This window comes from Protomyctophum bolini (assembly GCF_963924005.1).
Source record: "Protomyctophum bolini genome assembly, chromosome: 20".
Classification (NCBI taxonomy): Eukaryota; Metazoa; Chordata; class Actinopteri; order Myctophiformes; family Myctophidae; genus Protomyctophum; species Protomyctophum bolini.
Window position 1 is genome coordinate 27,611,973 of NC_137881.1, and position 13,830 is coordinate 27,625,802.

At 44.6% G+C, this 13,830-nt stretch overlaps 1 protein-coding gene across 1 annotated transcript in view; it reads right to left on the reverse strand.

Annotated features, from left to right (window-relative positions):
- poln (polymerase (DNA directed) nu) overlaps nucleotides 1-13,830 on the reverse strand; it is a gene marked incomplete at both ends in the record, with an annotated part of 62,858 nt that overhangs the window by 6,780 nt on the left and 42,248 nt on the right. The window contains 3 exons of the mRNA XM_080792309.1: nucleotides 5,083-5,214; nucleotides 10,483-10,565; nucleotides 12,404-12,515. Of these exons, the coding sequence (XP_080648435.1) occupies nucleotides 5,083-5,214; nucleotides 10,483-10,565; nucleotides 12,404-12,515 (327 nt within the window). The remainder of the gene's footprint in view (nucleotides 1-5,082; nucleotides 5,215-10,482; nucleotides 10,566-12,403; nucleotides 12,516-13,830) is intronic.

Here is a 13,830-nt window from a genome sequence, read left to right on the forward strand (position 1 = left end):
TCCCTACTCAAGACACGCTCCAAATATGGCCAGTACAGAATTCATTCCATATGTTGATCTGACCCCCCCCCATGCCAAAGCGCCAGTGGTCGCCCAGGAGTCTGCCGTCACCCAGGCGGATGCGTGCACACGACATCGCCCTTCAGGGCGTCTTACTGGTAATTATCGTACAACTTTCAAAACAAACAAATCTAAGAAATACCATTAACAGCTTCCCTGTAAAAAAGCCAATGTACAAGATCGCGTACGCAAAGCAACCTCGTTGTGCACTTGTAGATCTGCTATTTTCACTAGTTTGGGTCCCGGGGCAAATGTCCTAATCTCGCTATTGGGTCTCGACTTGACATGTTTGGGAACCACTGCTCTATAGCAGACTTTCTTCAACGCCCGGCCCAGGCTGCCCGCATGAGATGGCAGGTATTCACCAGGTATTTCAGGTGCCAATGAACTTCAACAGTAATTCCAGCAGTACTGCAGTTATGACTCAGTGTGTTCCATGAGTCATAATGTGGAACTAAAAGCAGTCTGGAGTCCCACATGGTATCAGATGTCTTCTACCACCCAGTGTGGATTACAGGGGTCAAGTTCATTGATGATCGACGGAAAGCTTATGTTGTGTATAGTCCTCGTCACACATTTTATACACAAGGCATAGAAAGGCTTTTAAAGATTAATGAAGAATAAAGTAAATGTAATACATACAGAATATAAAAAGAGGAAAGTGTGGAGAAAGTACCAGTTTTTTTGACTGGATTTAAAAGTAGTAGCATGTTTGGAGAAGCCCGAGATCCTCTGGAGATGTGTTCCAAACTTTCTCTTCCCTCACACCAACTAACTTCATGTCCTACTTCACTACATCCATAAATCTTCTCTTTGGTCTTTCTCTAGGCCTCCTGCCTGGCAGTTCCAACTTCCAACCTCAACATCCTTCTAGCGATATTACTCATTATCCCGCTCCACACGTCCCAAACTCTTCTCCCTTCTGGCTCCAAAACTATGGAATGCACTTCCCATTGCAATCACAACTGCAGACTCACTCACAATCTTCCACCGTAGTCTGAAAACCCACCATTTCCGACTCCATCTTAGCCCGTATAGCACCTTACAGGCGTATGCAAAGGCTCAATTCATGTAATTTAGTGTATACTAAACCATCTCAGTCTGGCCTCTCTGGCTTTATCTCCAAAACCTGACAATCTGACATGCGCTGTCCCTCTGATGTACTCGTTCCTGATCCTATCCATCCTTATTACTCCCAGAGAGAACCTCAACATTTTAGTGTCTGCTGCCTCCAGCTCTGCTTCCTGTCCTTTCGTCAGGGCAACTGTCTCTAAACAATACAACATAGCTGGTCTCACCACCATCTTTGTACACCTTCCATTTCATTATTGCGGATACTTTCCTATATCACACATCAAATCTCCACCCATTCCATCCTGCTTGCACTCGTTTCTTCACCCCTTTTCCACACTCTCCATTGCTCTGGAATGTTGACCCTAAGTCCTTAAAGTCCTCCACTTTCTTCACGTCTACTCCCTGTAACCTCACTGTTCCACTTTCGTAACTCTCATTCACACACATGTATTATGTGTGTGAATGTATTCATTCCTCTCCTTTCCAGGGCATATCATTCTGCACCCCTCTAGATTTTCCTCTACCCGCTCAATGCTCTCATTGTATGTAGGGTATAATAATGAAACGCTAACTTTAGTTTGAACCCTGTTAACAGTATAGTAGATCAATCGTGGATGACCTAAGATGTCTTGAGGTTTAATAGTTCAAGTCTGAGATATAGTTCTTCTCTAAGCCCGTGATTGTGTGTTCACACGGTCAGAGATGCAAAGACACAAAGGCGAATGGGAGTATCATTTGCAGCAGCTACATGCATCATTGCGTCTTTACATTGTCATGTCGCTGGCTTTCGTTGACAGTGAACGGTAGACCGCGTCTTTGCGTCCGTCCGTGCAACGCAACATTGGTGATTTAAAGACGAGCAGCAATATATAGGTTTTGAATTCTACAACTCTAGCAGCTGCATTGCAAATGAGTTGTACCGTTTGCTGGCTCATAACCTTGTGGAGAGACCATTATAGCAGGCTATACCTCAAGTGATATAGATACAGTAAGGCATGGATAAGTTATTCTGTCACGTCCTCTGACTAATAGGCCTATTTACTATTACTAGCCAACAATTTACAATTACAATTTAGGCATTTAGCAGACGCTCTTAATCCAGAGCGACTTACATTAAGCAAGAACAAAAGCATGGGAATACATCACATAAAAACATTCATCATGAAACATGCGTAAGCTAAGAAAGTAACAGTGGAATATCTATATAATGAAATTTATACGTATAAACTTTACATATATACTACTATGCTATACATATGTACTATGGCGTGCTATGACTATATACAATGCAATTCTAGTGCTGTCTACATAACATGCTATAAGTCTGTTTCAAATGCTATCTAAGTCTACAGAAGTGCTATCTAGGATAGAGTAAGTGCTATGGGCCATGATGGAGTCTGAAAAGGTGGGTTTTCAGACTACGGCGGAAGATTGGGAGTGATGCTGCAGTTCTGACTGCCATGGGAAGTGCATTCCACAGTTTTGGAGCCAGAAGGGAGAAGAGTTTGGGACGTGTGGAGCGTTGTCCCGGCGTTTTTAGTGAGGGTACTTCCAGCTTCCCTGCGTTAGCTGATCTGAGTGCGCGGGAGGGTTTGTAGGGTTCAATCATACTTGCAAGATATGGGGGAGCCATACCTTTGGTTGCTTTGAATGCCAGCATCAGAGTTTTGTATTCTGTGCGGGCAGCAACCGGGAGCCCTTACCCGTTGTGAGATATTTGCCCCGGGTGCGTTTTAATTCACTAATAAATTCATTATTAATCATGAATGTGTCAAATCGAAAAAAGGGCTCCGTTAAGACCTCCATATTCATATGGTCAATGCCTGTGTGAAAAGTGGGAGTGATTGGTGCAGGCAATGATGAGATAACTCGCTGTTTCTGACACACAGACAGACACACACACACACACACACACACACACACACACAGACACACACACACTCAGACAGACATTGACTGAATTATAGTATGATTAAAATAATCATGATAGGAAAAAAAAGAAGACAAAAGAGGAAAAGAGAGAATGGGATGATGGAACGGAGAGACAAAATGGGAGTAGAAAAGATATTGTGAAACATAAGAGTGAGATTAGACGAATCGACAATGGAGACAAAGGTGGGAAGGACCTCCCTCCATGGTGAGGGAGCTCTGGGGGCCAAAGGCTCCATAAGCTGTTGATTGGAGTGGGGAGCATCCAATACGCCACCTCCGCTCACACTAAAACTGACACCGAGGAAGACACGAGGGACGAGGGCAGGCGGTGAGGGGGTCACCGCGGGCGATAAAGCAACCGTTGACACATCATGACACTAGTGGGAATGGAAAGGGATGGAAGCTCAGTTGGTAAAACACTCGCCTTTCGACGCCTTGCGTTCCACCTCAGTAGTCCATCTCCCAGAAGTCTATAGCGCATTGAAACGGGGGATAAACTGATCCCGTACCCTGGCTGATACCGAATATAAGTCTTTACTTATCTGCGTTTACCTCATCACAGCGGAAGGAGAGCGCAAACAAAACGCTGTTTAACTTTCTTGTACCCAATGTTGACTAGGAAACATTTTTTTTAAATATGCAGTGAACCAATACATTTTGTGCTAATGTTTTCACTTTAAGACTTTGAAGAAAAGGTTTATCAAGGAATAACCGATTATAACAAACTCCCCACCTTGGTGGAGGTCTGTGCTCTACTGAGCAAAAAAATATATATAATATTTTTATATAATATAATATAAAAATATTAGTGCTTTATTAAATAAATAGCTGGTTGATATACTGTACATCTTCTGGTGTAGAGGGGAAAAGGAAGGGAACAAGTATAGACCCCTGGGGGACAGCGGGAGAGATGCGGTAAATAAAATAAAAGGGCGATCCCTACTGTAGAAGAGACGTTTCTACAGTCGGTTCTGGTCGGCTCTTATAACCCAATGTCATGTGACTTTGCTCTAGAGACAGACGTGGGACTTCAGCGATCATATAGAATATACTAAAATAAAAAGAAATCTTGGGAATTGCACGTGTGTCCTATGTATACATAACAATGCTGTCTATACTGTACTGCTTTTTCCAAATAAAACAAATATTATAAAAAAAGAATATACTAAAATACAATGCTTTCAGTGACACTAGAGACTTTCCAGTGCACCATTGTGACCGATCTGCACGTGTCATTCCTTGCAAATTAACAACAATTATATGTTCATTGGTTGGAGTATCCATCACCACTGCTACATCTCTGTCTCTGTCTCCATCCACCTGCACATCAATTCTTGGAGTTTTTCCAAGTAGGAAAACTGCTTCTGGTGCAGAATGATCTCTTCCTCTGGCCTATTGACATTGGGTTAATGTATTCCATGTTATGAGGGTAACAGTGCAGTATCTACACTATTGAGTGTGTGTGTGTGTGTGTGTGTGTGTGTGTGTGTGTGTGTGTGTGTGTGTGTGAAAGTGAGCGTGATTGCACGCTGGAGTCTCAGGCGTGCTGTGTTGGCATTTCAGCCAGTGCAGAAAACAGAGTGTCCTGTTTGAACTATCACCCTCCCTGAACGTCCTCCTCATCAGGTATCGACCAGCAGCAGTTTGTCTCTGTCCTGCCAATGCAAGCACTGCTTTCTCCCTACCCACGTTAAACACACACTTAAAAGGTCTGAGCGGGGACATCTGTGTGTGTGTGTGTGTGTGTGTGTGTGTGCAGACACGCAGTAGCACGTTTAAAATGCTTATATGCCGCTGAAAACATCAAATTCACCACTAATTAATTAACCATGAACCCCAGTGTCACTACTGTGGGGTGAAAAGATTTGGTGTTGAAGGGGGAGAAGGCTTTTGTCAATTAAGAATATAGGGTTTAAGTGGTTAGACCTCCACCCCAAAAAAAACACATACACAATACACACACGCACATGCATGTGCACAGACACACAAGTCTCACACACACACACACACACTAACCTTGTTTGTGGCACAGCTGAATGGTGTTCTGGATGAAGGACTGGACCTCTCTGTATGTCTGGAGGAAGCTGTCTTGAAAGCGGCTGGCTTGCTCAGCACTCACCCCCAGGATCCCTGACAGACGCTCTCGACCTGGCGGCGACCAGCACAACACATTCACAACTATTTACACTTGGAATTTACACCAGGGCTTGTCCACAAACATTATTCTGCCATCGCTCAGTTCTGAACAGATATTCAATTTAGGATCTTTGCATTCCGGCCAAACATAAACAAGTTCCTGAACTGGTAGAAGAACGGAAGTCGTACAGTAGGTTAACGTTCTCCATCATTAAATTGACTACTATTTAGAGCAGGGGTCCTCAACTAGAAATGCTGAAGGTCCACAATTATTTTTTTAATAAGACCATGGTCCAGTCTCATGTGCACGCGAATAAAATTGCGGGTCGCGGGCCACGTGGGCCCCACGGGGTGGGGCTGCCCCCCTCGCCCCCCACCCCACCCCTAGAAACAACTATGCCTGTTTAGTACAGTCAAACCAAGCTATACAAACCGGGTCCCATCCCAACCAACCAATACTGGGGTGGTGTGAAAATATATTCTTTCACTTTTTCACACAATTATTTCATTTTTCACCTCCAAAAATCCAATTTTGTTCATTCAACTGAATGTGTGAATGTGTCACTGCTAGTGAGCCAGTCAGCGCAACATGGTCATCATGACATGCCGGCCCACAATACACACACACACAATCAGTCGGTCCACATTCAGAGGCCCATAATATTCAGAGCGGTAATTGCGTTTCTCGGCATTGATCGAACACAACGGAGATTTCAACTCGCGGTTGCGGTGACTTTTTTCCTTCTCTTTATTCTTTTTTTTAATGTTTTTTTGTGGCTTTCGCCTTTATTTTATATTTTTTATGGAGGGACAGACAGTAGGCTGACAGGAAATGGGGAGACAGATGGGGGGGGGGGGGTCACTCCCCATTTCCTGTCGGGAACGGGAGTCGAACCCGCGGCCACACTGCCAGACTGGATAACCACCAGCCAAGGTGCCTGGACCGCTGAGCCACGGCCCAGGCCTTTTCTCTTTATTCTATCATTTCTCCAGGGTCCGCAGAGAGGTGTGCCCTGGAACTGCCAAACTAAAACTAAACTAACAAGCAGTGAAAATAGCTGAGCTACAGTACAAGCCCGCACAATGCGTTGCTGAGGTTGTGGATGGGCCATTTTCACTATAGGACGTTACAAATGTATCTTTAAAACGTTTGGGAACTCATGACCTTGATGACGCTCCCATCCAACTCATCCCTGTTGTCGCTCTGTTTTGCGGCTCATTGATTGATTGATTAATTGATTGAATACTTTATTAACAGTTTCCAACACTTTATTATTATTCAATATAAATGATGCGTAGCCTGCGGAGTTAGTTCAGGCAGACATACTCGAGGGAGTTCATGCCGTGCTCAAAGGCGCATACTATACTCAAGGGGTTAACACGCTGCATTACTATGTGGGCGTATAAGCGTGTGCAAGTCCCACACGTCATTCGCTGATGTGGCAGTCAGCTGACCAATTGGGCGGGCTATACTTAAGCTCGCCAGTCTGCATGCTCTTCCTGACTTCCTCTGCATATGGTTCCTGGTTGTTATGTGATGTTTGCTCCCACCACCACCCCAGCACCACCGGTGGGCTCTGTTATTTATGCTCCCCACGGGGGGGGGGGGGGGTTTATTGTATATCTATCCCCCTGCTCTTAATGTTTTACGATCCCGAGCAGGGAGAAAATGCAGCAGAGCCGACCGCCAAGTCTATAATATTGTATGCACACTACAGTATTCTCATTCTCCAATAGATATTGGTTAAATCTATTCGTGAGTTGTCCGACTGAATTAATATTATTACTAGTGTGACAGTGACAGACACCAAAAGTGCCATATATACCATAGAAGATAATACAGTTTGATGCAGGAATTCCCATCTCTTTCTTGCTTTCTTTCTCCCAGTTTTGCTTCTCACCTGTCCTTCCCGTCGCACCATGCACACCATCCCTCCCTCCCTTATTCCATTCTTTTTTTTTCTCCTCTCCTCCTTAACACTCATCCTCCTAATTTCCTGACCTATTTGTATGTGTATGAGTGCCTGTGTCCGTGGCAGACCCCCCCCCCCTCCCCTCCCCTCCCCAAACCCCTCGACATCGCCTGATTATTGTCTCGCTGTGGAGAAAGCTTCCTTTTAGTATTCTGTATCCATGGCGACGCATCGCTCCGTGAAGAGCTTGTCTGTCTCTGGTACATTGATCAGGCCATTCCTCTTCTCCTCCTGCTCGCTGTCTCCCCCCCCCTGCCCCTCCCTCTCTTTAATCTCTCTCTCTCCATCTTCGCCTTTCCCCTACATTACTCGCTCCTCGCCAACCCCCCATCATCCACCCCTGAGGCGAGGCAAAGGCAGATGGAGAAAATGTAGGCTAATAAAGGCAGGCGCCTTCGTAGATTCCCCACCACTCGGCCTCTTTATATACATCTGTTGAGGCGTTTTTCCTCGAAGAGATCGCAGTCAGGAATGGCCATAATATAAGACTACAACAAAAACTAACGCGTTTGCATTTTTTTAAACTTGTAAATCAGTTATTTCTGGCATACGACAAATTAGAAATGTGGCTTTTTGGCTTATTTCTCTTGTCTCATACATGATTTTTACATATGTGCTTCAGGCATGTTGCTACTGGGTTTCCCTGGGTGTCCTGGAACTGATGCATTCAGTAGTGTCTGTGTGTGTGTGAGTGTGTGTGGGGTGACACTGCCTGTGCAGCAGAAATGTGTTTGTAATGTTCGCTACCTGCTGTGCGTGCCCAACATAATGTGTGGTTTGTATAGAGAGAATACAACTGGTGTCATCCCCTGTTCCCATTCCACGCCCGGTGTATAGATGGTTTGTTGTTGCTCAACATCTGTCTCATAACAGTATTTTATATCTCTGCCGTCCAAAAAAAAAGTAAATAGCATAAATTGTCATTGGTTTGTAATGCTACAGGGCATGTTCTACTGTAAGGGTATCTATCATATTATAGTAGTACTAGTCCTTGACTCCTTACCCGTTCTGAATATATGAAAAGCAAATGATGTTCAGTGTGGGTAATCTATCGAATAAATTAGCGATCGCTCGCCCGCTGTCTATTTTGCTCGGTCGCTGTCCGGGTCTGTTACGCGGAAAAGTGTGTCCCAGTAATAATCTGTGTCCGTCCCAACATGCATTTCACTGGTGAATTTGATTTGATTTTTGACGCAAATTAAATAAAATAAGATGATTGTTAGAATGTTTGGCATGTGTAATGCAGGGCAGATTGAGGTTGGAGGACAGGGCTGTGCGGCGCTAGGTTCCGTGAGGCGGTCCGTGCCTCGTGGCATGGCGCAGAAAGCGAGCATGCTGTCTTGCTCTATGCTAAGGAAGTACTCTGACTGACTGACAGACAGAGTCAGTCCGCTAAATTATTAATAGGATAATGGCTGGCCCTTTGATGGCTTGATGGTCAGAATCTCACTCAGTTCTTGTGAATAGCCTGCAGCACTATACTCTCTATTAGCTCATATACAGCAGCTTCTTCAAAGCACTTTGAGAGTCTTGAAGCAGACGTTGACCCGAGTCCCTCAGGGCTCTATAGCAGGGGCTCTACATTGAAAATAGCCGATCTACAAGCTCACACAACACGCCATAATTCTCGGCTAAAGATTTCCCCCCAGAATTCAGTGGTTAACACTGCCGAGCGCCTCCTGGGCACTTACTGTAATGTGCTTCAATAACCAACACCATTAGACCTTCATTAAGAGGTTATTAATTGTAAACAGGATATTATGTGATTGTCATGCTCAACGGAGATGAAGAAATGAGCTTGATGAAGACAATGAAATGCACACGCAAGAACGCGCGCACACACACGTACACACACACACACACACACACACACACACACACACACACACACACACACGTCATGTGTACACAGAGCCACTCCACTAATCACCTTCGCTGCTAATGATGACAGGACTAATTGACCCACATATTTCTTTTATGCGTTCATGGTTCAGTGTGTAGCCACAAGAGCAGCGTCTCTAAGCGGTTGAACAGTAAGAAGTGTGTGTGTGTGTGTGTGTGTGTGTGTGTGTGTGTGTGTCACAAGTGGGTCACATATTTGCAGGCAAGCTACACTATGGGCCACAAGGGTGCATTATACATTCATCTCTAGTTTTCCCTCTCTCTCTCTCTCTCTCTCTCTCTCTCTACACCTATTTTTATCTCTTGCTTTCTGCTGCTTCTGCCCTTCCTATACGTCAGGGACACGAGGATGAGCAACAGAAAGACGCATGGGAAAAATGCAGAAAAGTCATAATCTTTGATTACCAAAGAATATATGTGTGCAATCAATGGGGTGCATATACTTAGTTTAGACTAGTCATTGGTTAGACATGGGTTAAGGTTAGGTTTAGGTGTGCTGCCCCGTGGGAGGCTAGGTTTAGGGTGAGGGTTTGAGATAGGTTGTAGTTGTAGGACTAATGACTAGTCTAAACCAAAAAACTGTCTAAACTAAGTACTGCACCCCAATAAATGAAACATTTCCCTCCATCTCCCTCTCTTTTACCTGCATGCTATCTCTCCAGCTAACACCCTCTTGGGACTGTACCAGCATTTAGAGAGGCGTTTCTAACTCACTCGTACAGGTGTCCAATGAAAGCGTGAGACTAGTGATCAATAAAGAATAGGCATGTAACGATTCACTCAACTCACGATACGATTCGTATGACGATATGAGGTTCACGATACGATATATTTTTTTAGTTTTTTTAATTTTATATAATTTATCTTCCCCCCTGAGATTTTTTTATTTAACTACATTGCAACAGAAGTAGCATTACTTTTGACAGTGCAGAAATATAATTGCCTTCCTTGATGAGCATCAACGACCATCATCACCTGGGTTCAGTCACAGACACACACAGCGCCCCTCTACAGTGCTCTACTACTGAAAGTGACTATCATTTCTCTCCAAAAGCACTTGAATATGATGGAATGTGACTAAAGCTCACATTTCACATCACACACTAGCCCCCCTAAAAATAAGTGGTTTAACACTTTGAACATCGCAGCTAAGGGATGTTGTTAGTAACATTTTTTTCTTAGTTACAGTAATACAGTAGAAGCAGAGTGATACAGATATGGACAGAACGACTTCATGGCCATGATATGGTTATAATGGCACACCTTTTGACAAATCATATTGCGTGATTTGACCAACTCGTTTTTTATAAAGGGCTGTATTAATTATTGTCAGCAATAACATCATTATCATTATCAAGTGTGTGTGTGTGTGTGTGTGTGTGTGTGTGTGTGTGTGATTTCTCACCAGCCCCATAAACCACGGAGTAGACAATGCGCTTGGCATGCTCCCTCTCCTCTGATGTCACATCCTCTACACTCACCCCCTTCCTGTAGAGAGAGAGAGAGAGAGAGAGAGAGAGGGAGAGAGAGAGAGTGGGGGTTGAGTGATGCAATAATGAGCTAATCGAGTGTTATCATTGACATGTGACTTAATGAGGAGTTAATGAGGCAGGAAAGTCTGTCCAGAGGCAAATCAGATTTCAGTCAGTCAGACGACATTTACTCCGTGAGGACTGCGAGGACTCAAACTGACAGGCCAGTAGAAGTGGATTTATTGCAAGATAATAATAAAAGAACTACTGTATAACGAGGATTATTATTTGAGTCAGATCTTTGAGGCTATGTATTGTCACCTGTGTCTGAGGGAGGGAGGGTGTAGTAAAGAAACATATAACACCCGTGTGAAGTGAGGGGCGCCTGGTAACGTTTGTTTAAAGTGCTCTAAACAAACATTAAAAAGTCTATTGACTTGGTTCAAGAATGAATAAGCGTGACAAAGATGGAGCCTGACACAGGACAGTGTCAGACAGACCGTGTGTGTGTGTGTGTGTGTGTGTGTGTGTGTAAAGTGGCCCACACACACACACACGTCATTCTTTACTTATGGTGGGTTAGGGTAAAGTGAGTTTAAATGTGTTTATCCTCCTCTACGTCTTTGGGCAGGTATAGCACTGTGACACATGCTCACGGTCCCCCCTGCTGGACAGGCACAACTCCACTAGTAGAGGAGCTGGAATAATTAGAGCGTTCCAACTTTAAAATGACATTAAAAAAACGTGGTACGATATATTATTCCGACAGCACAGACAAAAAATACTGCAGAGGGGGGAGAGAGAGAGGGACAGAGCGAGACAGAGGGAGAGAGAGAGAGAGAGAGAGAGAGAGAGAGAGAGAGAGAAGAGAGGGACGGAGAGAGATAGGACAAAAGCGTAGCCTCAGCAGAGCTATTAATGTGGGTTGTGTGGTGGGCTAATGTGTTTAAGCAGCCACCCTGAGAGCCACACACTGGACAGAGATGGATGACAGTAGTACCGGAAGAGGGCTGGATTCAGTCAACACACACACACACACACACACACACACACACACACACTCTTCAAAGGGGCAGCAATGTGATCACCAAGGTGACGGGGCCTGGGGGGTGTCCGATGAGAGAGAGAGAGAAGCATTGGAGGCAGTTGGCGGGGTTGTCATGGCAACAAGGCTGCCGACGTTTGAAGCGATATATTGTCGATGGTGACGACGAGAGAGAGAGGGAGAGATGAAGAGAGAGAGAGAGAGAGAGAGAGACAGAGGTGGAGAGAGGAAAAGAGAGAGGCAGATAAAAAAACGAGTGAGAGAGAGAGAGAGAGAGAGAGAGAGAGAGAGAGAGAGAGAGAGAGAGAGAGAGAGAGAGAAATTAATCTAGGCAGCCGTGACGGAGAGAGAAAAAGAGAGAGACAATAGAGATGGAGCGAGGGAATTAGATGAGGGAGAAAGAGAGACAATAGCTGGAGAGTTAAAAATAGAAGTTAAAAATGTGAGAGAGAGAGAGATAGAGAAACACTCGAACAGGCGCGTGCGTGGTGTTTGTGTGTGCTTGTTATTATTGGAGTGTTAACGAGTAATTTCTTGCATAATTTATCCTGCCTATGACCTGATTTGACTGTGTTGTAGGCCATGTGTGAGGACGTGTGTGCGTTGTAACTGATTCTATAACCTTGTTCAACTCTCTAGTCTCCACACACTAGACTATACATGCTAATCTATTGCTCTCTTTGAACCGTAATGAACGTCGTTCAAGTATAGACCCCTGGGGGACCCCGCTCAATGAAGTACGGTTAAAGAGGGTAATCTTTACCTGTGTATGTGTGTGTGGGTGTGTGTGTGTGTGTTGGAGAACCCACCACTGTGAGGCCAACATGTTGAAGACATCAGCCTGGGGGTCGCTGAAGACACGGAGCAGCTCAGGGTCAGAGGACAGATGGGCCAACAGACGCAGCTCTACCTGGCAGAAGTCTTCATAAATGAAGATAAAGCACGTTAGATTTCCAAACAAAAGAATATATCGGTATATCGGATCGGTCTCAAAATATCACAGATATTGACGACGCGATAATAATGTGACTTTGTACATTATGTGTCTTTGTACTCACTACTCAAAACAGCGTCAAAACAAGAATTCAAATTCAATATAAATATAATAATATAATATGTCAGTATCGCCGATATGACCCTGCAAATAATCAGAAGATGGGATATCAGTCATAATTTCAATATCGTGCATCTCTAATAAAAAACAAAAACATGCCCACCACATGACGACAGTATTATGTATGTAACACATTTTGTAACCCATTTTTCACCCCTGTGACAAATATCTAATGTAACACCCTCCACCAACCTGAGGAGAGCAATGGACTTGAACTCATGCTTCCTTCATGCATGAGTGTCCGAGTTGCTCCTTTACACTCGACAGGGGGGAGTTTCCCTGGTTGGACGTAGCGCGTGGAAGGAACACGTTATTCCAACCAGTTCCTTTCCCCTCTATCAGGCGCCCCGCCTGGCCAGGGGGAGGCAGTTTAGAGACCAGGATTACTGCATGTTTTTTGTGAGGGTACCTACCCTAGGGGACACGGGGAGAACATGCAAACTCCACACAGAAAGGCCCTTTCGCCAACCCCGCCTCGGGTATGGGCACTGATGACGCGGAGGAGACAACACGCCACCAGCACCCACAGCGTCCCCATCGGGAATCGAACCCAGGACCTTCTAGCTGTGAGGAGACAGCACTACCGTGCCCGAAAACTTTACATTTTGAAAACAAAGCAATACTGCCTCATCAAAGTTGGTGTTGTGACTTTATATATTGTCAATAACTTACACGAGAGGGGTAGAGGTGGTGGAGTTAGTTGCTTTAGCAAACAGTTTGAGGGTCCAGTGGAGTCAAGAGGTTACCGTACTGTATGTCCGAAGCGCTTTTTACTACTTTTCATTGGTTCAATATTGTTTTAACCAAGACACAAAATAAAAGGTGTTCAACAGCGCTGGTTTATGCAATAAAATCAAAAACCTCAAAAATGGAGTTAGGTATAGTTTCCTCTCGACAGCAACGATATACAAAAGCACACTACTGTACATCAACAGACAGACAGACAGTATTTGGGAGTTCCAGTGAAAGCGTCATTGATCTGAGTGTCTGGACTCATTGAGAGGGTCGATAGCCCAGGTGTCCTCTCCGTCTATACACTAACCCATTCTGACCTGAGATCAGATTCATACGAGGTTTCCACTAGGACACACACTGGTCTGATTAACCCATTCTGACCTGAGA